Source organism: Mus caroli, chromosome 5 (assembly GCF_900094665.2).
Source record: "Mus caroli chromosome 5, CAROLI_EIJ_v1.1, whole genome shotgun sequence".
In the NCBI taxonomy this organism is placed as follows: domain Eukaryota; kingdom Metazoa; phylum Chordata; class Mammalia; order Rodentia; family Muridae; genus Mus; species Mus caroli.
This window is the reverse complement of record NC_034574.1, coordinates 63,838,313-63,866,259: the sequence shown is the minus strand read 5'-3', so window position 1 is coordinate 63,866,259 and position 27,947 is coordinate 63,838,313. Positions and strand designations below refer to the sequence as shown.

The 27,947-nt window shown below is 34.5% G+C and overlaps 1 protein-coding gene across 1 annotated transcript in view; it reads left to right on the top strand.

Annotated features, from left to right (window-relative positions):
- The first annotated feature begins 2,753 nt into the window (after window positions 1–2,753).
- The window catches only part of Gabrg1 (gamma-aminobutyric acid type A receptor gamma1 subunit), a 75,547-nt gene continuing 50,353 nt past the window's right edge, over window positions 2,754–27,947 (top strand). The window contains exons 1-2 of the mRNA XM_021163034.2: window positions 2,754–3,255; window positions 26,224–26,372. Coding sequence (XP_021018693.1) covers window positions 3,152–3,255; window positions 26,224–26,372 — 253 coding nt within the window. The 5' untranslated portion in view covers window positions 2,754–3,151. The remainder of the gene's footprint in view (window positions 3,256–26,223; window positions 26,373–27,947) is intronic.

The following is a 27,947-nucleotide window of genomic DNA, read 5'->3' as shown; positions in this document are numbered from 1 at the left end:
CCCTCTCTTTCTTTCTTTCTTTCTTTCTTTCTCTCTCTCTCTCTTTCTCTCTTTCTCTCTCTCTTTCTTTGTTCATTAACAAACCTTAGTATAGGTAACTCTTTTGTAGAGCTTTTTTGTTTAGTTTGTTTTGATTTTTTTGTCTATTTTTTTAAAAAAATGAAAAAAACATGAAGTTGGTGGAAAGAAAAATGGGGATGATCTCAGAGGGAACATATGCTCAAAACACATTGTATATTTGTTTAAGTAGATAATTGCAACACAAAACTTGCAGGCAATGGCTGTGGCTCAGTCATTCAAAAGAATGCATAAGAAAAGGATGACTTTAATGACAGTCAATGAAAAAATATTTATAACTGTGGTCAAGTCTAGTTACCCATCCTCTACGCTCAGAGCAAAGGCCTTCTTTTCCTTGGCACTACTGAGAGTTCACACTTGAATTTTTCAGCATAAGAGGAGTTTTTGTATATTTCAGAGTACAAAGCAAAAAAAAAAAAAAACATTCAGTAACCCACTTCAACCATACCTCACTCCACAGTTGCAACAAGGAGAAATAACTCCCAACATTACCGAATCTCACGTGAGCAAATTGTCCTGAAGTGAAAAGAAGCCCCACAGTGGACTCTCTCCAGTCCTTCACTCATAGCCACTTTGCACCTCCTAGACTTGAGTCACTAGGACATATGGTCTGTTCTTCCTAAGTGTGTGCTCTGAGATCCAGAAGTTTGTTTGAAGGGTACAGCAGGTCATTTTGGATTTATTTTTCAGAATCTAGGCTCCATAATTACCATATTTGTATGGACATTTTATCTTGTCTAGAAAAAGAAACAGAGTTAAGTTGCCAAGTGGTAGCTAACACACAAACTTATCATGTCTTTTTCCTTTTTCAGGTTGCAAAGTGCTTACATCTACTTTGCATATAGAGTGAACTGGAATTAGCCATTGTAGCAAATATTAAGATTTTCGAGAGGAATACCTCAGCACATATTGGGAAAATTGTGTTTTGGAAAACACAAAAAAACCCTATCATAGTAACCTTTTCCAGTTGTGACTGTAGGTAGACATCTTGCTACTATCCAAGGAAGCATCTTTCACTATTCCTTTCCATTAATTTCTTATAACTGCTGTCAGAACCATCCAGTCAGATATAAAAAGAAGAGCAAGGTGTATTTGAAAGTTATTGGTAGGAAAGCATAAGGTTACTGCTGTAGAACATTAGATGGTATCATATTTAGATAAAAATGTGGAGAAAATCCGTTTAATATTAGCCAAATGCAAGGAATAACCAGGAAGTGTTTGCTATTCATTATGTACTAGAAGTGAATTAATTCCTGCTGTATTGTTTAGTCAGATTCTTGAATGTGTGTGTGCATCCTGTGAAACCGTTAAATAATCCTTCACAAACACTGTTAAATGACAGAAAGAAAAAAAAAAAAGAACAACTTATATTTATATTGACGTCATGGACCACCTAAATGCACTTGTTTCGCAATCTATTCTAATGTACTTAATTACTCTTTGAATTATTAGATATGAGCTGCTTTAATTAACATACTTTATGGAAGAGAAATATGCTAAATAGTGTGGAGTAAGAGAAAAGGAACGAGGAAAGTCAACACACATTATCAGATGACGAGGAGTCAAAAAGAAGAAAAAAATTGAAGCAATATATGCTATTCTGAGCAACGTGGAAGAAAGGAAAAGAAGAGGGAAGAGAGACAAAGAGAGAAAGTCAGTCTCTAGCCCTGCCATGCTCATCTGGTTCTTTTAATGGATTTCAGTGGCTATTGTAGCAACAGTTCCCTTACCGCCCTGCATGCACAAGCACTGTTACTTCTGCTTCAAACTGTTTGCTTCTCACGTGAGTACATGGTACATTTCACTTCATTTCTGAATTTGGGCAATTCCAGGTGGTGTGGAGTGATTAATGATGCAGCCTAGGACCCCATCCTTGGGCGACATCCCTGGGAAGCACGGATTTATCAAGGCGTAAAGGCAGAAGATGGCTGGGCACTGAGCCTGTTTCTCCACAGCCACGGGTCTTTGCAGTACAGTTGTTCCAGCTGCCAGAGGCTTTCTGGTTGCCATGGTAACCCTTGGGCTCTCTGTTGAGAACTCAGAGCCGAGCCTCTGAAGTTAGGAACCAAACATAGGAGCTCCACAAATGCAAATGAAATGTACTTGGGCAGGAGTAACGCAACAGGATCACCCAGGCCAAACGTTACAACAACGCCTTTGACTGAAGGAGCTAGTACAATCAGTTTTATGGGTTTTGTGTTTGTAAAATACGAGAGTACTTGCCTGGTATTCTCCGTTACTGTCATTTTCCTGACTGAAGAGAGATGTACATTGCAAATCGGCACACTAGAAACCAGGCAGCAGGAGGGGGTGGGGACGGAAACGTGCTTAAGGGGAATGAGTCCAGCCTGCTCTTTCATTCACTGAGTTTTACTCTCCCCAGCTCTAGAGAGCTCATCTGTGCAGGGCATTGTGTCAGGTCCTATGTCTGCAAAGAGAAACAAGACACTGTCCGGAATCAAAATTAAGTAACAATAATTAATTATAATAAAAAAATAACAATATTCTCTTCAGAGCAGAAAGAGTCAATTGGGCTCTGTCCACAGGGCACTACCCGGGGCTCTCGATTGAAGGCAAATTAAAATAAATAAATAAATAAATAAATAAATAAATAAACAATAAAAATAAACAAATAAGTGATTCTTAGCCAAGGAAAGGGAAGAGGTAGTGGCCCCGATATAGAACATCAGGGCAGCGGGAGAAGCAGCATTTCCCTCGGGAGTCCGACTCTCAAGACCACACCAATGTTTCTCAGGGACTGGAACTGAGAAGAGGTTTATTTTTCTTTTCCAAAAAAACCGAGCCCTTTTCCCCACTGGGCTTGATTTCTAGTATGGGAAACCCCGCCTTTGTGGAACGCTGATTGGTCCAACTCTTTTTGAGATAATTTATGCCGCATCCACCCGGTGTGATTGGCTCTTTAGCTCAGTTCTGCTGGGAGTCGCATCCTACCTGCTTCGGAGGTGTACTGCCTATCCACTCCTTGTACTCACTGTGCTGCTGCTGTGGCTTGAGGCAAAACTCTGGGCTTGGGGACTGAGCTTGTGGAGGAAGGACCTTAAAAGCGACCCCGATGGGTTCTGGGAAAGCCTTCCTCTTCTCTCCTTCCCTCCTGTGGAGTCAAACTAGAGGAGTGAGGTTGATATTCTTGTTACTAACCCTGCATCTGGGAAACTGGTGAGTAAATTCAAGGACTTGAAACTGTCTCTAATTTTCTTTTCTTAAAAAAAAAAAAAAATCATTCCAAGCAATTTGCATTTTTCCGGGACATGTGCAATGTTTGCCATCATTGTATTTTCTGAGTCTGCTTACTTGGAGACTGCATGAACTTGGCCTATTTCTGGAGAATAGACGTTAGTTCATTTGTTTTTAAGTTTTACAGGATTATAAACTAATGTAGGCTTCATTTCCACAAAGGAGATTAGGAGTAGAAATGACTTTGCCAATATATTTGGGATTGAATGGTGCTGATGAACTTTCTAGATGATTCTGCATTTTAAAGACAAAGTTATTTCAGAAACTTTGTGTTAGATAGCATGTTGTTTATGCTGTTTGTGTATAAGCAAATATTATGGTTTTTTTTTTTCTCATTTGTTTTTGGGTAACATTCTTGATTGAGCTGTTCTTTTATAAGCTAGGTTTGATTATACATCTATCATAAATACACACACACACACACACATATATATACATATATATACAGAAAAAATATCAGAAATAACTATCTATTTTATTAGAAACAACTTTGAAAGTCTTTCAGGACACTCTGAATGTCTTGGCTGTATTTGTGTGTGGTACTACCATACATAAATCTTCAGTGTGGCAAGAGCAACACTGGACTGTAAAGCCTTTCAAAACTTTGAAGTCATCCTGCGAGTGAAAGAAAATCTCCCACTTGGGCTGTGAAGGAGACAGAATATAGATGTTGTCACATTTGGTTAAGGCATAGACACTTTAAAAGTTTTTATGCTTTTCATTCATTGTTTCATTTGCTTTAAATGAATTTGCATTCAGGTTATAGTATTCTATGCTTTATTGCTGCTTAGAATCCCAGTAAAGCACAATTACTGTGAAGATAATTTTTGTATATGAATTTTTGTTGTCATTACCAATAGCTGAACATCTGTATATCCTCAGAATGTGAGCACTGGATATGAGCATAAGCAACACTGGCCTTTCTGGATTAAAAATCTGATATTTAGTATGCTTAGGTTTCATAGATTCTGCCCGTCCTTTTGCCTTAGAGTTTTAAATGTCCTCTATGTACAGACAATGTAATGAATGATTCATTCTATACCCTATGTTGTAATGGTTTATGTCCTTGACTATATCATGTTTAGCAGAAGATATTTAAGGAGAAATGGTAATTTTATACCATTGCAAAAGAAACCTCAGATTGGCTCAGTGCTTTTCTGGAGTAACAACCTGCATGCTCTTTTTAGCTTTATAACTTCACATTTCTATTTCAGTCATGTAGGGATAACTGTCTCACAAAGAGCATATTGTCTATCCAAATAGATGTTTCGTTCGGAGTAGATTCACATTTCATTCATTGTAGCTGGCTCGCAAACTCTCACCATGCTGCTCAGGGTAAAGAGCTCTGAGGTGCTGTGGGGAGGGAACTCGTTGTATGCATGCTTTCACCTGACACATCTCTTTAAACTCAGTGGCTACAGTAGTTTCATCTACAAAATGTAGGATAGCAATAAACCCTGCCTGACTGCTTCAAATAGTCATAGTCAATACATCCGAGATTTGAAATGACATATTCTGTGATTTAAAGGTATTTTCATGGGTTTGAGTAGTACTGAAGAGGAAAATTCTAATGTGACCACCATCTCCTTTTTATTGTGTGTGAGAGAGAGTGAAAATAAGTTACAGGGTTCAAATTTATAAATAATTCATTTATCATTATTATATAGATAAATTGGATTACTATTGTCAAATCAACAAATGCATATTGAAACAAATCTAAATATTGCTACGATTCCATGGTTTGAGTGTCTCAATTATGAGCATTTATGGCTATATTTTATAAAGCAGGCAAAGTTGTGATGAGTTTTATATTTTCTCAATGCACACTCGTAGAAAATTGTCATCGCTACTTATAAACTATACATGATCATAAAAATACTCTCCCCTTCCCCATTAACTTAAGGTTTCTCTTCTCAACACATCAAAGGTTCTGCCTATAAGAATTTCAGTGTCATACTAGTTTCTAAAATACACTTTCAATGTCATCTATTTAGAGATTTACTAACTTGGGTTATATTACTTTTTATATCAAATCAATGGGGAGGTCTTGTTTCCACATTAGTTTCCATAAAGAGCAAAGAGAGACAGTATATTGGCTTTCCATATTGCTGAGTTATTAAAGCTCATAATCTTATTGTATCTAAAAAGCTCTGCTCATAGATCCTGGGTTTCATCCTCCAGGAGAGGCCGTGGCATCTTGAAAACTTAGTTTGATGCTTCGCCAGCTTCATGTCACTTTTGTAATGTTAGAAAAAACAATAAAAGGAAAACAATCAAGTTCACATGGAGTAAAAAAAAATCTCTTAAAATTTTAGCAGTTCTAAAAGGTAAGCCATTGTAACCTTTGAGAATTTACATTTTTGGAAACCTGAAGAAATCTATTTAAACATTTCTAAAAGTTTAAAAAGTCCACTGCAGCATTCAGTTTTCCATATTAAATGCAACCACTTTTAAAATATATTATTTTAGGTAATTTCAGGAATAAATTTATGAGTGTGGTAGTTAATAAAAGATTTTTTTATATGTTTCTAGCATTTAGGCTTATTTTTCTAGTACAATACCAATGGTAACCATGTAAATGTTCCATGATTGAACATACTGAAAGGACTCCAGAGACCAATTGATTGTGAAATGAGAATATTATAGTTGATGAAAGTTCTGGATAAAGAATCTTTTAGAGTATCTAAATACAAACTTACAGTTCAGTTGTTCTCCATTCTGTATATTGAAAGACTTTGGGCTAAGCAATAAAGGAAATGCTTCATACTGCAATTAGAGGTCAAAGACATTTTGTATTTATATACATGGGATTCTATGTTTTAGGAGTATAAGAAAGAAGGTATAGTCCCAAGAAGAAGGAGTCAATGTAGGATAGAAAATTGAATAATGGCAGTTGAGGTCTTAGGAAAATGAAGGTCACATGTAGCAAATAGCTTCCAAGAAGGGCGGGAATTTGTAGGAACAACTTAAATGAAAGATTTCCAGTGAATATTCCTATATAGGAGGTATTAAGAGGGAATCCTGGTCTTCATCATCAAATTTCAATTTCAGTTTCAGCTCTCATTTGATGCACAGAAGACTAAGTTTCCAAAATCAATTCTGAGATTAAAAATATTTGGGGAAAATCCCAGCACATAATAGTATGAGAAGGACATAGTAGCAGATATTGTGTAGACTCATCATAATTCTAATATTATTTAACTTTTAAAGTGGTTTTAAATTCAGCAGTATTAAATATTGAACCACTACATATTCTTAAGTATCATTTAGATTTTAATGAGATCATCATTTATTTATTAAAACATAGTTATTGATATCAATACCAATTGATTACAAAGTAATTACTGGTAGGCTTAATCTAGCAAATGAGGTAAACACAATGTTTATATAAATGAAGCTTATCTTTCTGCTAAGTTCTATATGTGCTATATTAAAGAAAAATGTATAGCCCAAATAAGGAAACAGAATGTCAAAAGTCCAAAGAAAGTCTGCTTATAGTTCTTCACCTAAGGGTAAGACCTTGAGAAATTTCCTCCTCCCATGTTACAATATCAAATGGCATTTAGTTATTAAGTTTTGTTTAATCAACTATATTGTAGAGATTTCATGTGTATAGCTTCCATGTCTTATCTAAAAAACATGGCTATCATAGTGGTTCTCAATTTATGGGTCAAAACTCCTTTGTGTTTGCATATCAGATATACTACATATCAAATATTTACATTATGATGCATAACAATAGGGAAATTACAGTTATAAAATGGCAACAAGATGATTGTATGGTTCTGGGTCACCACAACATGAGGGGTTGTATTAAAGGGTTGCAGCGTTAGGAAGGCTGAGAACCACTTGTCTCCTGCTTGGAGCCATTGGCCTTTACAACTTTTCTACATCCTCTTCTTCAGTTTTCCTTTAGCTTTCAGTACAAGGGTTGCATTGTAGATGTATAAATTGAGGATGGATACTCTATGGATTCTGCATTTTGACTAATTTTGGATCTCTGAAATCCTCTCTATTTGTTGGAAAGAGAAGCTTCTTTGTAGAGAGGTTAGAGTTACTCTTATCTGTGAATACAAGAGTAAGTGCTGAGACTACAGTTGACAATTGTATTGGTTTAGTAGAAGGTTCTCCTCTAGGGTGTATGACATCTCTTGTCATGGTAGTTGGCAAGTTTGTAGAATCAGCCATTAGTTTCCTTCTATTGGTCATCCTTAAATTTAATTACGAAGCTGTTTGTTATCCTTCCATTAAATATTTTATTACTGTACCAGTGATAGTATCTCATTAGGTTGATAATTGTTATGATTCATTGGCTTTTGTGATGGGTAGAATTCCTTAGTCAGGTAACAGCCTTTTCTGATAATGTGGGAGCTAACACTCAAAGAGGAGGTTGCCACATCACTTCCAGCTTTGTTGCTTCAAGTTCTTTACCTGAAGTTTGTGGTATCTTCAGCAATAGAGTTTTGCCTTTGAATTCTGGGAGGCAACCAATGACAGTGGTAATAAAGTACACTGTTTTGATAGTCTAATGGACTCATCTGTCCAACAGCTCAATAGGCAGTTTTTCATGCCTGCTACTGGGTTTGCTAGATAGTCTTTAGCTTCTAGTGTGTGAATTCTGACCCCATAATGAGCAACTCCATTGATGTATAAATAAATTTCAAGTCAGAGAATGCAAATATCACATTTTCCAGTAATGAGCTGCCTGCTAGGTTATCTAATCCCATTGGTTAGTCACTGAACATTAAGAACAACACTAAATGATTCAATTGAATATACATACATGTATATTCATATAAGGGCTTGTGACCTTTATAGATATAACTAGTATACACACACATACACACACACACACACACACACACACATATATATGAAAGGAGACTAAACTCTAGCTACTTTGCCTCATTTTACAAATGAAAATACAAAGGCATAAAGACTTTTAGTATATATTAAGGGTCATTTTGCTCTTAAGAGCTAAATAAAAAAAATTCACATGTTCTCTGACCAGAACCTGCATTCTTAATACCAAACATTAACAAATGCACTGTAAGTCAAATCAATGAGTATGGTTCTTGATGGATGGGGACTGGAGAAGAAATAAAGAAACAAAGGAGCTATTATGTAATGAAAAGAGAAGAAAAAGAGACTGAAGAAAAGAAAGAAATGGAAAGTCATGGAAATATAATTGTGGGTTCAAAGAGTGAATAGAAAATCTAGTGCATACCTATCTTGTAGGTCATTTATGCTAGGTTCATTATTTTAGGGGAAAATATTAGGGAATGCTGAGTATTTGATGACTAAAAAAATGACATGGTAGAAAAGAATCAAAAGCAAGAACTTACAGTTTAGATACAATTTGTTTTAAGGAATAGCAACTTATTGTTTCATGGTTCTATAGAAAGTCACAGTGAGATTTATTATATATAGGTGTACCACACACTACAAGCAAGCAATGAAAGTCACAGGAAGCCACAGTTTTTCAACAAAGAGATAATAGATGCCTTATCACCAAATCCATTGAAGCAGAAGCTTGTTAGAGTGTTCTTGTACTCAGTGGGAGGTTGATGAGATTTATGGTTTTTATCTATTTTTAAGCAGTATCTAATTTTCTCCATACTAAAATAGTTTGGCCAATTGAATTCTAATGCTTTAACAAATAGCCTTAGCTCTTAATTCATTCAGTGAATATTTCTTGCCCATTATTCATCTAACAACTATTTACTCAGTGCTCACCATGTGTTAACCAGTGTCTTGGAACCTGGTGCTAAAGTGGTAAGCGAGAAAAACCTATGGCCCCTTGTGTTTGTAAGGTATAAAAAGAACATTGATATGACACAGGATGGATATATCAGGTCTTATTACAATTGAGTTTGAGTTCTGTTGCTCATTGTGTTGATAGTTTGTTAATAGAAACAAATAAATACAATAAAACCCTGTAAGTGGTGCTCCACCTGCTAAATGAGGTGCAGTGCTAATGGTTAATACTCTGGCATCAGTGCAAATCCAATCAGATACCATACGCTCCGGACCGGGTTAGACTGAAATTGGTCCAGAGTTACAGAATGAGTGCATGAGAAATAGGTCACAGCCATGTGTGTGTATGAGTTGCTATTAGGAAGTTTGATATTTTTTGGAAACATCATTTCTCTGATCACCTCCTGTAACATTGTAGTAGAAACAGCATTTCTGTAAAGGCTCTGTAATTTCCTATAACAGTGAAGTTCTGGATTATAGACATCATTTTCTCCCAGGAAACATGTAGTCTGTCAATTGACATGTCTCTTTATGTTTGGACAGCTGAAAAGCAATGTTAAGAGACTACCAAGCCACGGGGACATGGGAACACACTTAGAGATTCTAGATTCTAACTTGCAGCTGCATGGATAGATCATGGATAAATCGGGAAATCAATGCTTATTGAATGTTGAGTTTAACATGAACATTTTACTATTGGTGTGGTCAAGTTTCTGAAATAGATTTAGAAGTGTTAGAATTAAGGGTTCTGGCCGTTAAGTAATCATTGTTTGTACTTCTGAGATGATCACTACAAGCTAGCAATATGAGAATTTCTTAAATGCAGGATGCATATTTTCAGGATTTACAAACGGGTATTTCCAGGATTTACTTAGTAGCAATTCCATTTTAACAGCCCAGATTGTCACAATTAGCATGTAGAAGAAAAAAATGATCACTTCTTTCTGTTACAATCATTTGTCTCCTTTGCCTTCTGAGGATGTGTTCCACAAGGATCTTATATTAATGAATACTATACTCTTATTTTTGATCTCAGGACAGGAAACTGGCCTGGTCCTCTTATTTGGGTATACTACATCTGAATTCTTTCCTTTTAAAGGTGCTTTAAAATATTCTGTAATTGAATAAGAATCAACATGATGCCTTTACTTTGAAAAACTCTTGCAGATTTAAAGCATGTATCTGATGCATAGAGGCATCAAAGATTTAGGAAATGTAAACGTCTTGACAGATTGTGTCATATATAAATCCAATTTATGTCTTGTTAGGCTTTACGGATATAAATCAAAATGGAGACTTTAATGTTCCTTTTAATATAATTTATACACAGTGGCCACTTAAAATATACTGTACTGAAGATTATGCTTGCCTTGTTTTTCTAAAAAAAATCTCCTATGGAAGTAGCTACAAGGACATTCATAATCTTTGGATATTGACCATAATTCTGAAGACTGTTTCAAAAGATCATCGGTTCCTAGTTTCCTAAAGTCAATTTAAGGGGCTAAAGGGGTGGGTGACCCAGCATTTGGAGCACAGTGATTTCAGAAGACAAAAGTTTGAGTCCAGGTATTTGCATTGGGTGAGTGGAAACTGTCTGTAACTCCATCTTCAGGGTCTCTATCATCTTGTTCTGTTTTCCAGAGGGACATATGCTTGTGTGTATACCCCACCGCCACATACACACAGAGTTCCAAAATTTTAAGGACAGAGTTCATCCAGAAAATAAATAAATAAAACAGACAAAACCCAAAATGTTGGCACCTTTCATGTTTTATTAGTAACACTTGCAACTGTATTTTTTACTGTATTATGTATCAGTAAAAAGAAATATTTCAAAATAGATATCTCAAATATTATGAAAAATATTTTTATCATTTTATTTTTATCATCTTTCTAAATTTATGCTTCTAGTCAAGATTTTTTTTCAAAAATCTACTCTGCTATATTTCTGTCTCTTTCTTATTAGAAAAAAAGTTTTCAATCTTATAGCTCTAATCTGACTTAATAAACTATGTTGCAAAAGCTTAGGAACTGTTCAAAATATTTTTAAAAGCATAAATGACCTGAGAAGACCTCACTCCTATGGAAGGAGTTATGGGTGGTAGATAACAGGGAAGGGAGGGAGAGTCACTCACTCTCCCTTTGGGGACCTAGTTGCTGGTAGTTTGCTTCTGCTGTTGATCGAGTGTCACTAATGTGTGCAAGGATAGCCCTAATAGGACTTAGCAGGTTATTAAATATAAAAGAGGGCGTGAATCTCAGAAGGAGTTGGGGTAGCACTACAGGAAGTTGGTATGGTAAGGTTAGGTACTAAGGTAGTCTTTATGGTTATGATCCAAATATATATGTTCAATTTTCAAATAATAAGAATTCATAAGATAAACAGCAGCAACAAAACATAATGTGTGAAAAAATGAAATCTTTATAGATAAATACATTTAGCTATACTCTTTTTTTATTGGCTTAGTATTTTATACTAAAGATGAAATCTGGTTTATAAAGTATATATAAATATATTTTCTCAGTTTTATACACATGAATTTTGGGCTTATGTGTCCATGGGTAAATAATATACATGACTTTTATTACAATAAGTTAATCAATATTTCTAAATTACTTCACACAGAGCAAGTCTCAGAGTCCATTAATGGTTATACAATGCCATTTATCCATCTTCTTACTGGTGATGGACCATTTAATATTGTGTTAGTGTGATGCTTAAAAGTCTTGTTATATTTTAATGTATTTTACCAGTGAATGTTAACATAGAGTTTACTCTATTTTTTTTTTTTACAATCTTTGAATTCTCATTTGCTTACTGTGGTATGTATCTCTTTCTTGTCTCTAGTGAACTCTAAAGCGAAATTTGTTATATATATTTTCTAATTTTTTACTCTTTCCTATTGATGTTTTCATATGCTCTTTAAGAGCTGGCAGTTTATTACACTTCAACATTAATTCTATCAACAATTTTCTGTTATAAATCTGGTTTTTATTTCTCATAACTGAGTTAATCACAATTTCAATGCATTTTGCTAGATACAACACTATTTTATTTCTAAATATACAAGTAATTTTTTTCTACTCAACAAATTTCCACATCAGTGGATATGATTCTGGAAATTTAAGTATTTTCCATTGAGTTTATGTTTTTGTTTTCTTTTGCTAAGTTTGGTAAATTTATTTTTAAAATGTTTCTTATTTGAGAAATGTTGCATGCATACAACGGTCATGTGAATGAGAGAGATTTCCCCATGGACTCCAGGATTTGAACACTGTCTCCATGTGGTGATGCTGTTTCTGGAGCTTTAAGATGTATGTCCATATTGTTAGATATTAAGGCACTGAGGCAGGCACTCAGGTTCAAAGCCTCACACTATCCTAAGTTCAGTCTTTCTGCCTTGAGCTCTCTTCTTTCTGTTCCTATTTTAATCTCTGAAATTTGCTGCAATGCTTTCTGTTATCCTTCAGAAAGTGTCTAGGTTATCTTTCTTATATTCAAGTCACATTATCTAGGTCATGGGTCTGTCTTAGTCAGGGTTTCTATTCCTGCACAAACATCATGACCAAGAAGCAAGTTGGGGAGGAAAGGGTTTATTCAGCTTACATTTCCACATTGCTGTCCATCACTGAAAGAAGTCAGGACTGGAACTCAAGCAGGTCAGGGAGCAGGAGCTGATGCAGAGGCCATGGAGGGATGTTCTTTACTGGCTTCCTCCTCTGGCTTGCTCAGCCTACTCTCTTATAGAACCAAGACTACCAGCCCAGGAATGGTTCCACCCACAAGGGGCCTTTCCCCCTTGATCACTAATTGAGAAAATGCCTTACAGTTGGATCTCATGGAGGCATTTCCTCACCTGAAGCTCCTTTCTCTGTGATAACTCCAGCTGTGTCAAGTTGACAAAAAAATAGCCAGTACATGGGTCTGACCACGGCAGTGGAAAGGTAGCAAATATACATACAGTGTGTCTGATAAAGCCAATCCTCCAGTCCTTTTGCTCCAATTTCTACTTTGTCCTCCATCATGACTCCCTTTCAACTATATGCCTTCTGTTTTTCTCATTTCTACACCAAGTCCATGCAGCACTGCCAATGGGTATGTGCACAGCTTAATAACGTCTACTTGAACATGAATATCACTCCTAAAGGATCATTCCTTAAAAAAAATGGTCTCTGTTTCTCCCAGCCGACTTCACTCCTAAAGGATCTTCAGTGCGGAATGGGGCCTCTTGGAACCTCCCATGAGAAATTTATAACAGATACACATTTCCTTCTTGAAACCCGCCAATTGACATATTTACTTAATGGTGTTTTCTTATGTTTGTGCACAAAGGAAGAAAAAACTAATCACATTTTTAAAAAAATCATAAGGAAACCTACTACTATAGAACCATCCTAAAATCTATACACATACAAAAAGAACTTAAAAGGAGTTATCTTACAATTGAGTGACAAAGCTCTTACTAGATAGAATAGGCTAACAAATAAACAGTGTAGTATCAGAAATGGGTTACTGTTTTTTGAAGCTGTTGCTCAGCGAGGGCCCATATTTCCCCTTATATTGCATATTGGTACCAATGATCTTGGTTAACCTGGGATTGGTAAGACCCTATCACTGAAGATACCAGATGCTTGCGTCATAGAACAAAGAGAAATAAAATTAGAATTCACCTGAAAGATTCAAACCTATTGGCTAGTTTTCCTAGTGCTAGAAGGATCAATACGTAGAGCTAGAATATAAAAATAATCATCAATATTGCCAAGTACCAATAATTACTAGCATTGGAAACATGCTTAGTCTAGCATTAGAGACATGCTTAGTGGTATAATAGTGACACAACCATCATGAGAGTAGATATCCATCCATTTGTGGTTAGATTTATTACCAGCTCCACCAAATGAAAATCATACACTGTTGGGCTACCCAAGACTGTCATTATTCTGATAAATAGACATGTCATTAGACTCAATGACTTATTATACCCATATAGTAGTGTATCTTTTGCATTAGGTGATGAACAACACAGACTCTCAACTGGACAAAATCCAGAGAATGAAGGAATGTTGAGTGCTCAGTCATAAATTGAACATCTGTATCACACTCATTCTTAAATGCTCAAGGAACATTATAGAAGAAGGTGTAAAAGTTGTAAATGCTGGAAAGGGTGGATATAGAATTAGATATAGTGGGGAATTTACATAGAAGAGCTTTAGATGTTGTGCATGCACAAGATGAATCCAGACAAAACCCAGCATAGAACTCAGATGGAACCCAGATGGGCTTGATGTCCTACTTCAAATGTGGATCCATTGGCAACTGATAGTTGCAGGAAGAGGCAGAGTCAGTTTTCTTACAGGAGTTGGCCCTGTTATGTGGAACGTGCTCCAGTGGATGATCATACATCCAACAGAATATGAGCAGATCAATTTGGACTTGAAAAGGGAAAAAAGGAAACAGTTATTTAGGTAGGGAAGGGAATGGGTCTTTGTGGAACTGGGAAAGGATGTTGAATATTATCAAAATGCATTGCTTAAAATTCTCAAAGATGGAATAAAAATAAAAATATAAAGATTATTGAATGTTTCATGAGCAGCAGATCAAAGGTGGAACTTGTGTAGGCAATCCATATTTATGTTTACAACTTACATAAAATATTTATAAATTATCTGACATTTTTTCTGTTATTTTGGAGTTAATATTAAATAAGGGAAAATAATGTATGTACATATAGAAATATAATATATATGACATACACATAATTATAGAAATGCATAATATGTTTTCTCTAAGTCTTATATATAATTAAAATAAATTAAGTATTAAGTACTTATTTAATTATTTATAGATTTTTAGAATGATAATGTGACTTGAATATAAGAAAAATAAATACCCTTAGTTAAGGCTAGATTAAAATTTCACATAAAATGATCAGATAAGTCAAAACTATATAAATATATAAAGTATTATCCATGATAATTGGTAGAGGAGCAAAAGTTTAAGATGGCAGACCAGATGAAGGAACTGGTGATAGCCTTTCTGGATGCATAGAAAACCTTCAGACTAGGATCCAGGATTCTAAAAATGGAGTGTGTGTGTGTGTGTGTGTGTGTTTGTGTGCGTGCGCGTGCGGTATGCCCTGCATTTTTACAGTATTTCAGTGTTTGTTGTGTTGATTATTAAGTATAAGGATCCATGAGCTGAAATAACGAGATCTAAGAGAGTTTCTGGTGAATTCTGTCTTGAAATTAGAAGTATGAATATTGGAAAGTTCTTCAAGTCTTTCAGAAACTTACCTTGCACTGTAAAATGTGCAGTTAACTGTACATTAATTGTAAAAATGGCCATAATGGATACCTTACTTTAGGCACATGCCTATGTATTCAGTCATGGAGAAAATAATAATAGAGATACTATTTTCTGCAGTGTTATACTGTAGGTAATGGGGTTGCCTGAGAAAACAAATGAGGCTAATCCCAACAGTTGAAAGTTTTCTTTGAGAAAGCATGTTCTGGAACCAGGAGAGATGATCAGTAATAATTGTCTCACAGAAATTAGTTTCTTTCAGTTTAAACAACTCCTAAGATCCATAGGGAAAGGATTGTCCATCTTTAGCTACTACTTGATGGATGTGTACCTGCATGGCAGTAAAGAAGTACAGACTGAGTAAGATTGACCTGCAGTTACAAAGCCTGAGTCTAAAACTATTCTTCAGAGATTTATTGACTTAATGAGGATTACCATGACAAAAGTCATGTCACATTGAATGGGTAGGGCCTTACAAATTAGATTTACTCTGTCTATTTAATTTCTTTCTTTAAATAGGAACATCTACAAGAAAGAAATTCTGACACCAAATACTATTGAGCATAAAATATTGAGTATCATCAAGTTAGTTCATTTGAGCAAAAGAGAATGGAAACTGTTAAAATCAGATTAAGAAATGTATATAAAAGTATATAAATTCCTTTCCTTTTTTTAATCTGAAATTTTCCCCAGATATAGAAGACTATGTGTAATTTTTTTTTATTCCACACTTATCATTGTCTTTCACAGAAAAATCTTCCTTAAATATTTCCAATTTACAATGGCTTAAGGACAATTTCTAACATACACAAATTCACAAGATCTGCAAATTCACAAGACTTGTACAAATTCAGTCAAACTAGATCAAATCACAGCATAAAGAAGGGAAAATAGTTACAAAATTCCCACCCCAAACAAGAAACTACTGCAGTTTATTTTATAGATTTATGGGAGGAAAAATCAGTTTTCTCCACTGTGTTACATTGGATATATCAACACAATTTAGGACTGTCTTCATGTTCAGAAATAGCTGACCAACACAAAATGGATATCATGCTGCCTGCCTGAATTTGTGTTGTGTGTGTGTTTATGTTTTTATTTACTTATTTTGACTTTTTGTTCTTTGATTTTGTTGTTATGTTTATGAGGGAGAACATGAGGAAAAGTGAAGTTGGGCTGGCTTGAGACAAGGGATGATTTAAGAGGACTTTGGGAAGGGGCAAAATTATCATCCAAATATAGTGTATATAATGAAAGAAAACACTACCTAGTTGACACATGATAACAAAATCCTATATAGAACTTGAAGAGGAAAATATTCATTCTGGCCAATTCCTTCTTTAAATTTGATCTTTTGCAGGATCTGTTAAATTTTAATAATTATATACAATTTCACTTCTGTGAACTTTGCTAAGACTGAAGGTGTATGTATCTTGGAGGAATGTTATGTTACTGATCAAATCCATATTATTTTTACATGAATTGTGGTGATATTTACATATTTGCCATTCTTTGGGTGACCAAGAACTAAGATCCAAGACTAGATATCCTGGAGACTTTAGATAAAACCAAATGCTATTCTTTTAAAAGGAAAAAAATGTAGTAGTAATAAAATGACTACTACTAACATTCTATTATATCCTTTTAATGGCTTTGCTTAGCCATCAGAGAAGCTTCCTCCTGCAGCAGATGAGAACAAATACAAAGACCCACAGGCAGACTTCACTCAGAGAGTAAGAGACCCTGGAACACTCAGATCTTAAATGGATGCCTCTATCAGATCCTTCCCCTCAAGACTCAGAGAAATTGGCAGAGGGCAAAGTGATAATAGTGGAAAAGCCAGATGGATGGAAGACATCAAGAAAACAAGGTCCCCTGAATCACAATGATCAAAGAATATGTAATGAACTCACAGAGGTTGTGTTAATATACACAGGACCTTCACAGGAAGGCATCAAATCCCCTTTGTATATATTAGTATGGCTTTCAGTTTAGTGTTCTTATCAGATTTCTGAATGGAGAAATGAGCAGGTCTGTGATTTTTATACATTGTCCTGAGCCATATTCCTTCTGTTTATTTGTTTTGTTCAATTCCATTATGTTAGACTTTATTTTATCTTATATGCTATTGTATTATATTTATTATAAATTATTATGCACTCAAATTCTATTTGTTTTTTAATATGAGACAGAAAGTGTGCGGACCTTTGATGGGAAAGGAGGTGGGGAGGGGCTGGATTGATTAGATGAAGCTAAAGTGTAATCAAGATATATTATATGAAAAAAAAAATGAATGGTTTTCTCTTTAAAAAATCCTGCAGGAAAATAGTTGTCCTTAAAACATTGTTTTGTTTTGAATGTAATAATTACTATGCTTTTCCCAGCTACTCTCCACAGCACTTATGCAAGCAGGCAGTCAAGGCACAACACCTCTCTTGCTTCAGTAAAAACAGCTGTGTGTTCTATGGCTGTTATTATTTGCTGTTCTTTCAGCCTCACTGAATTGAATTACATTTTATTTTATTTTATTTTGATTTAGGCAAGTCAGTTCCAGAAAGGACCTGTATCTGCTGCCAAGCCATTTGTTTGAGTTTTCATGAAGAGTTTACCCATGACCATATAAAGGGCCATTTTCTAGATCCACAGATGTGTATAGCTCTATACTTATTGTGTAGTTCATGTTTGAGATGTCTCCTTACCCATGAACAGTGGTACTTGTGAAACCATCTCTCATTTTGCTACTTCTGTTTGGTTTCTGAGAAACACAGAGTACCAAACCAATGTACCCTTTCAAAATACAATATTTGTCCAGCATCCAATGATTTGCAAATAAATGAACTGTAAACTAAAATAACAATCTGGAGCAAAATCTTAATAACTTCTTTAAGCCCCACAGTTTTATTAACAGACCATTACTAATGTATAATCTAAACCTTCTATATTCTACAAGTTTTAATCTGGGGTCATTGCATTTCTCCTTCTATGCTCATCACCCAGAAAGATGCTAAACACATAGCAATCACTTGATAGTTATAGTAAATAAGATACCATCATTTACAAAGTAGCATTAGAATTGAAGCTAGACTATAATTCACAGCTCAGTTGTCTAGTAAATTTGTCCAAATCAGTAGGTGCTGTATCTATTCAGCATTCTTCTCTTTTACTCATGTATCATTATCAGTAACCTATTTTTCTAGCACTCATAGAGATTACATAGTATTTCATACTCACATTCTCAAAATGAATTATGTGATTTTTATCTACCAATATATAATAGATGCGTGTCATTTAGTGGTAAATTATATAGAGTAAAATAAAATAGCTGTAACATTATTAAATTTTATAGTATTCTAGCATTAATGAGAGAGTAAAGTAGATTGCTTTATACCTTAAATGCTTGCTGAATTCATACATAGTTGACTACTGTATTATTATCTATGGTTTTATAATTCCTACCAGATTTCTTTCTACCACAGTCTCATTCTCCTAGTTCATCATATGTTTGCCTGACTTCCAGACTGGTACAGCTCTACCTGTCTTATTTGAATGGACACCCTCACACTTGTATAACTAATATTTTACCCCTGGCTCAGCACCTTTGGAAAAAATTATTTGTCACTCATATTTATTAATATTTAAAGTAAATTTCATCATTTTCATTAAGTTAAGAGCTCTTAACTGGGCTTTATTTACTGAATGTTTTATGAAAATAGTAAAATATGTAAAATATGTATTTTGATAGCCACTTTCCCTTGAAAGGGTATTTAATCATTATGCCTTTTTAAGCTCAGTAAACCAACACTAATTATTATACCAAATAATCTAGCAAATTTTATTTACTCATATTGACATGGCAATATTTAAAAGTTCAGCTAATTAAATATACAGCATGATGTGGAAATAAGATCAAAACTTGTAGTCACAATGTCTGAGTACATATTATTTTCTTGAAAATATTAAATGGGGGCAACTCAGGTTTCTTGCCCAAGTACAGTTATCCTGTTGCATTTAATGTCTGTTGCTCACTCTTATTTCTGGAAAGCAGAGTTAGAATAATCACCCCATAATCATATAAGGTGCCATATTTGGTGTCTTTTGTAAAGGTGGTTTTAGCAGTGGTAGTAGGAGCAGCAGGAAGAGGAATTTTGCTTGTGATGAAGTAGTAATCAATTTGTTGGTTCCAAATTTTTGAAGTATAAGTAACAGTAGCAAAATATGAATTATATTTACTACACAGAGATGTTCTTCCATATATTTGCAGTACAATAAGTAATAGCCACCCTGTCCTTGTCCAGTAAATATATAGGGAATAGCTATGTAAAATTTATGACCCTGTCAGGGGAAATCACTTGAAATTTTAACCTTTCTTTTTCAATCCATGGGAAACAGGCAGATAATAGTCCTTTAGAGTTTAGAGACATTCCTTGGGCAATTCATTAAGATGGTCTGGATTACACTGTGTTTTTTTCTAGATTAATGGGAGAGACACCCTTGTGTGTCAGAATTAGAACATACTGCCCTTTTTATGTGAACTATCTATAGAGTTACTCTATAATTCATCATCTTAAGTAGGTCATTTTGTAAAAGAGAGGGATTTAAAAATAATTCCACAGCAACAGATTTGAAACGGGCTTGTCCTGAGAGAAGTTAAGGAATTTTCATCTTATGAATGAAAATTGGTTTATGGTGGTAGGTTGATATGCTTTAGGCACATGTATGTTATCATTATTTAAACATGGCTCCTCTTTTGAATGTATAGCAAAACCCACTTGTCTTTTCTTATATTATCTCTTAAATATTAGGTAAAAACACTTTCTACATGAAAAAAGAAAGTTATGTAGCCATCAAAGTACTTTCTGTATGCAGTAACGTGCCATCCGAGAACTTCCTGTATTGCACCATATTAAGTGTTCAGGAAAATATGATACATATGACATCAAAACATTCTTTAGTAACTCGTTACAGATAACTGTAGATGCAGAAGCTTCAGTGTAGGGTATAGAAGCCAAGATGAGCTAGGGCATGTTAAAGATATTTGAGAGAAAAATATAGGAAATGTTAATGTGAGAAGGGAAAATAGACAGGAGAAGCTTCGTGCCAAACAGTTGCTTGATGCATGTGAATCTTGAAAAAGAAGATGAAGTTTAGATGGACTGTCTTGAGAATACATTGCTCTTCTAAGAAAGGGAAGCATCAAACATGAATAGGTTCAGTACTGCCCCTGCATGTTCTGTTATTGCCTGAGAGCAACTGCTGGTAACTAGGGCCTGTATAGTTTCCGGGATGCTTCCAGGTGCCTTCAGCTGGATAACTTGGAGAGCAATGTTCCCAGGCTAGGGAATCTATCAGCAAATTTCAGGGCTATCATGATAATTAATCGACAGAATAATGTTCTATCTCTCCCCAGAAAAAGCTCCATTTAATTATTTATTTTTTATGATTAGAAATTCAATTCAGAACACTTTTTGGTATAGATGACAGAGAAGTTCATTCTTAGGCTGTGAATACTTCTATATTAGATGCTCTATTAATATTATAAATTATATATTGAAAAATTATATAATAATATTAAATAAAGAATAACATCTGTGGTTTCACTTGTATAAAATATTGAGTATACATGTCACCTGTTTTCTCACAAAATACTTAGACTACTTTATACATAAATGATAAACAAACTGCTTAATGTTATATTCATATAGTTTTGTGATCATAATGCCATATATTTCTAGTTTTGGTAAGTAATTTTTGAGATTAAATTCAAGACCTCATGCATACTAGGCACCTGCTTGAGTTCTCGGCTCCTCGGCTAAGTTCCTAACCCCCCTTTTCAGATGATTTATAATCATTAATTGGTTACATATGAACCATCTATTATGTGAATATTTAATCCTTTACTAAAGCATAGTCATAAAATGTCCGCTGTTTCTTAACTCAATAAACCCTGTTGTGTGTGATGTTTTTCAGTATTATTTGTTTGACTATATCTGCTCCATTTTAGGAAATATTCACTAAGTCAGGAATGTCATGCTATTTGTCATTGCATTTCCAGAATTTCACACAATATAAATACATGGTAATTTCTCCATAAATGAATGAAAACAGTGTGTTGGAGACCAATCTCCTTAGAAAGCCCTTTTCACAGAGAAGGTGTGATTCCTTTATATTCACATTTTCAGAATTGTGATTCCTTGAGGAATTTTTTATTCTTTGGAACCAAAAGATGCAGAAGGACGTATTCTAGACTTAGATCTTTCAATAAGCTTCCTGCATACCATGTAATGTGATCTTCTTCAAAGAAGCAAGTCTATATCCCACCATCTTTAGTAGAGATAAACCAGGTTATTCAGGAAACTTCAGAAGACACGATTTTAGCTTGTATAAGGTTTTAGAAACAAAAAATAAATTCACTTTGTATTTTTTAACACATAATGCATCCTGTAAATCAATTCCTTTCTTATCTATGAGGTAGTGATGTATGTGTTTTCCCAGAATTAATGCATATTAGATGACATAACATGTCAAAGGAACCACCACAAGATAAAAGTAGGCAAAGTTCCTTAAAACAATTGGTATTTAGTAGGCACAATTGCTGATAATAACAATGAAACCATTAATTATCAAAGTAGATAATTAGGAAAATTGCATAATCAAGACTCAAAGACTCATTGAGGTTACATTTACATGAATTTAAATTGCTTATATACTTCTTTGAGAATGAGTCCAGAAAATTTCTAATGTTAGTAAAGGAAATTTAGTCATGAGTATTTACTTCCTATTGTTACCCAAAATATGTCGATTTTACAGTAATCTCCAAACTGCTTACAAAACCTAAATAACCAGTAGAGCGTAAAAATTATGTTTCAAAAATTGTATTTTTACTTATCCAAGTAAGACCAACATGATATCAAAATACTTAACAAATATTCTGAAACTCATTTGGATAGCCTCAAGGAAGGTGTTGTGAAATTAGAATTAATGAAATTTCTTTTATATTATGAGATAAAATGAGAAAAATAGCTCTATAATATTAATAAGATCACTTTTCTGTGTTTCATATTGATAGGGGACTATAACTCACTATAAATGTTTGTTTTTGTTTATCAAAGTCTACCAGGCAAGCTAGGGTAAAAAGAGATTTACTGAGAGATTTGCCTGAGAGATTTGACTGCAATTGTGTTTCCAGAGAATGCTATCTACTTATATATTCAGCAGCTTTTTCATACCTACCAAACACTTCCTTCTCTATAGCATTGATTGAGACATGCAAGGGGGTTTAGAAGATAGCCTTTTAACAATGTCTCAGTCTCTATATGTTTACCAACTTACAATAATTGTATTCCAAGATGTCTCACCAGCCTGAGTTCTTAGAATTTCAGTGTTGTCAATGTCTTAGTTTGCCTAAGTGTATACTTATTTATTTTAGAGAAAACAATGAGAGGTGTTTAAGAAAATAACATCAGGATATATAAACACAAATTGCAAAATACATAAAAGACCATTGAAGCAATGAAACACTTGTATAAGATTCTAATAACTAAATATTCATGAAACTTTATCTTTTTACTATTTGCAATAGCTTTTGCTTTATTTGAAGTGTAGGGGAAAACCTTCATTTTCATTTGTAAATATTCCCTCAATGAAAGCAATATTTCATTATCTTTGCAGTGCAACTGTCAGAATCTCAGATCCACCAACAGATCAACAGATCGTAGTCAAATCAACTAATCCCTCAGGTGCTGTTCCCCATATGTACTAGAATACAGATAATGGCAGAAACATGGAGCTGTGCTCTGTCAATTAACTTGTGACTCTACAATGGAGATTTCCTAAAGTTTTTTTTTCCTATGTATATTCTCTTAATTTTTGTCATCACCATTTAAGTAGGATAAAATGAAAGGACAAAGATCAGACTAAATCTTCCTGGGTACAGGATGTTGCCTTGGTGAGAGAAACTGATGAAAGTTTGGAGAAAAGAATTGGAGGCAAGAGTCACAATTATATGTCTACTTGTTTCCTAAGATAGGGAATGAAGACCGAAAAGACTTTATAAATAGGAAAATGCCAGGTTAATGTGTGCTGGTTGCAAACTAATCTGAAATGTCTGTGGCTTACGAACCTAGGCTATGGACCACTATAGTTCTGTTACGACTTGTTCATGCTGACTCATTCTTGGACTGAAAATGTAAAGTACCCTTTCATACAACTAGTTATCTGCCATGTTAAATTTATATGATATTGGACTTTCTGTTTTGGGTGTGATTAATAATTTATTTTTTAAAACCATTTAAAGAGTCAAATATTAGTTCATGAGGCCAAGGTCTGTATAATTTTCTGTGGGGCACTGGGCTATGCACAGACAGGCTGGTCTCCAGTCAAGCTGAGATGCTGAACGCTGGGACCCGGTGGTCATAATTTACCTACATGGGATGGAAGGAGTTCTCTCATGTCTCCTGGTACTCTGGCTCCTGTCTAAGTTACTGCCCCCCACAACCCTCACAGAAGAAGCATGGCTAGTAGTCATGTAGGCAATGTCCCAAGCTTCTGACCTTCAGGCTAGACTCCTCCCTAATTACCTAGCAACAGAAAAGATAGTAGCTCACTTTAAAAGGGGCTGTTCGGCCCCTCCATGCTCTTGCATTCCTTTGTTCTCTTACCTGTCACTTCTCATTCTTCTCTCCTCTCTCTTTGTCTTCTCCTTCTCCTCTCCTCTCTCCTCCCCTATCTTCTCTCCCTCTTACTCTCTTTCTCTCTAGCCTTCTCTCTCTCTCTCTCTCTCTCTCTCTCTCTCTCTCTCTCTCTCTCTCTCAGTTCTCTCTTTCTCCATGCCTTTCTACAATACAGCTCTAAAACCATAGATAGTCTCTGTTCATCAAGGCTGTGCTCACTCTCGCATGTGTGGGAAGCTCTCTTCCCTCTCTCCCATAACCTTGGGGCTACAGGATGTGGCCCCAGGGTCCCCAGGTTCGGCTCCCCTTTGTCCACCTCCCAACCCCCCAACCCCCCCCCCCCGTGTCAAGTGGGTCAGAGGCTTGGATGCCCACTGGGGCCTGAGTGGAAAGCATCTGGCAGCCTTCCTGTGTCTGCCTGTCCAGAGCATAGGTGGAACTCCCACTCCTTCCCCAGGCCCCTTATTAGTTCCCACAATTTTCTTGCAGGAAGAACTGACCAAGTCAGAAGCTATTGGGCTGAGAAGTGTGCCTAAATAGAAAAGAACAAACACATTGCAAAGAAACTAAACACAACTAGCTATTAGCTCAAAATATCAGAATCATTGCAGAGACGAGTTAGGAAAGCAAATACTTTAAAATTAAGCTTCCCTTTATTGTTTTATTTAATGTTGCATTGCTCAACATTTTGTACTGTAAAAAAAACCAAAAAAAGTAAAATCAATGCATGTGGATAACATTCTCATTTTGGTCCATGATTTTGATTTCGTCCAGGTTTTACCATGTAATTGTTGATTTTATTGTGTAGGTTAGTAAAGCCACATGACAGAGAGGTAAAAGCAATATTGGGCAGCTTGTGTATCCTCTTTGATATCTGGAAGCAAGGGGATAGAGAGACAAAGAGTTTGGTGGTCCACAATGAGGTTCAAAAGCATATCCCAATTAGATAACTGCACCATTAGGATCTGTCTTCAAAGATCCTATTACCTTTTGGTGGTTCCTCAGGTTGGAGATAAAAGTTTTAATTATGGGTTATTAGAGGACACTGAACATATAATCTATAGATACACACACATTAAATTTACAAAAACAGAGTGTGTACTTACTAACAATTCATGTCCACAGTAATAGATATGTATTAATAGTGCATATTGATATAAATATACCAAGATAAAACTGATGTAATTTAGAACAGCACATTTCCTTGAGTTTTTCAATGTTAGGTTTAGGTGTTGGACCTTTTTCACTGATTAACTAAAGACTTAATAAAATAGAGTCTGTTGCCAAGTCTATAATGATTCCATTGAAGAAGAATAGAGTGGTTAAGCTCTCTGTAATAAAAATCAATCACTTCTATTTTCTATATTTTAATCTATAAATAAATATTTTCCCTGCATCTATATCTGTCTTACTTGCATGTCTCTACCACTATTTGGTAATAAACTGAATGCTTATGCTTATTATAAATGTATCTGTGTTTATCGGTATAGATGAAACCAAATGCACATAAAAGTACAGAATAACAGTGCAGAAAAGAGGACACTACAGAAAAGAGATGAGGAAATGTTAAGTGTCAGGAGGAGAGGAAGGACAGGATAGAGATAATGGGCATGAGTCAAGAGAAAGTTTAGAAAGCTAATTCTTTTTCTAGTTCTAATTCTGCCTTGGAGTTTTTGGTCTGGTAGTTTTTAATGAAAGGATTAGAAATACAAACTTTTACTTCTTGTTTAATAATATGTTTCTTTATATTCTCTCTTGATTCTTGTTTTAAATATTTTCCTAGAATATTATAAATTTCCTTATGATTATTCATTTTAATTTTAACCATTTACTGTAGACAATACCAAGTCACCACAAACAACCTTGGGTATTATATCTGAACAAGTCTAGGGAACAATATTCATACCTTTATTGAATAATCTCTATGTTATGAGCAGTTTAGAGACATTCAATATTTGGTTTAGCATGCTTAATGTGTATTATTTTTAATGTATTTCTTATTTTAGCATTATTTTGTAACTTATTACAATTTAAAGTAATGTATATGTTTGCCCTATTTTATACTACCATATAAGTTACAATTTTGAAGTAACTTACATATTTATAAATAAACATTTTGATAAAACTTTTTCTATACAACATTCTCTTTGAATCATTTAGTGTCGATAAAGCAGATGATGAAGATGATGAAGATTTAACTATGAACAAAACATGGGTCTTGGCACCAAAAATTCATGAAGGAGATATCACACAAATCCTCAACTCTTTGCTTCAAGGTTATGATAACAAACTTCGTCCAGATATAGGCGGTAAGTCTGATGTATCAATCTTGGGTTTTGATGACTTCACTGGTGCGAATTTAGTCATTATCTCATATCCAAAGAATGTTCCCGATTATTATTACTGAGGATTGTTAGTTTCTGTGGTCACACAGAGTTCATGGTCAGAGAGGAAACAGAAAACAAACACTTTTAATGTGGTTGTGTGTCAACTGGTACTATAAAAGGTGTTAGCTTGGAGATTTGTTGAAAATTTTTGGAAGACTAAGGAGAATCATAAAGTGATAGTATTGAAAAAATAATTGAAGGTTCTAAATTTCTGGCAAAGGAACACACTTTTTAACCCAGGACTAAAAAAAGTGTTGGTAAAGTTACTAAAGGAATCAACCCTGTTCAGCATTGTATCTCTAAAGCCCTGGCAAGTATATCTGCATTTAGCAGAACAATTATCTCAGAAGGTTCTCACATTAACTTCAAAACAAAACCAAATAAACAAATAAAAATTTACAAAAACATTACTTGAAATTATCTTGAATAATAGTTAACAATGAAATCCATACATTTTAAAAGAATTTCCTGACTTCATTACATTTAATGGTGTAAATTATTTTTCCTTAAAACTATAATAAAATATTATTAAATAAAAGTTTTGCTTTAATATTTTAAGAATAGTAATTGTATTTTTCTAGAATGTGCAATCAGTCTATAGCAATAAAATCAATTTTGTATATGTTCTCAAAATTGATTAACTATTATTTATTTTGCAATAACTCTGCACTTGTTTAAATAATATAAAGATGTGATTATCTTCACAAAGAGGACCATTTACTTCTTTAAATTCATTAAAAAAAATGCATGACAGGACTTGAGCAAATTGTACAATATTTTCAGTTTGTTTCTGACTCAAGAGGCCTAATTCACATTTCAGTTGTATAGATGAATGATAGTAGTTATGTGAAAATTTAAGATGCGCTCCTCGCTACATTCTCTTCTTATATTGCAAGGGTTTTATTTACCTAAAACTTGAAATACTTTCTGATAAGGAACATATTTTACCAGTATTTTCTAAAAGTAAGTTTTCATCCTTTAAAAGTTTTAGGCAAGCTTTAAATTTTATGTATATATATTAGGGTGCAGCTTTTCTATTCTTTAATCTATTCATATGTTTACCCCAGTGTGAAGCACACATTTATTTTCTGGATATCTAACATGAATATACATACTTCCTTAAATATTTAAAGAAAACCTTAGGAAATTTATGTTGGAATAGAATTTTATTTGTGGGAAATATCTGCAATACATAAAAGTTTTAGTAGATTACATGCAAAGTTAAATCTTGTGTGCAACTTTTGATGATAATCATTACAATGAATATGCTGTATTTTAAGTTATTTATCTTTTTTTTTCCTTTTCATTTCAATCTTTTTTTTATTACGTATTTTCCTCAATTACATTTCCAATGCTCTCCCAAAAGTCCCCCATACCCTCCCCCCCACTTCCCTACCCACCCATTCCCATTTTTGGCCCTGGCGTTCCCCTGTACTGGGGCATATAAAGTTTGTGTGTCCAATGGGCCTCTCTTTCCAGTGATGGCCGACTAGGCCA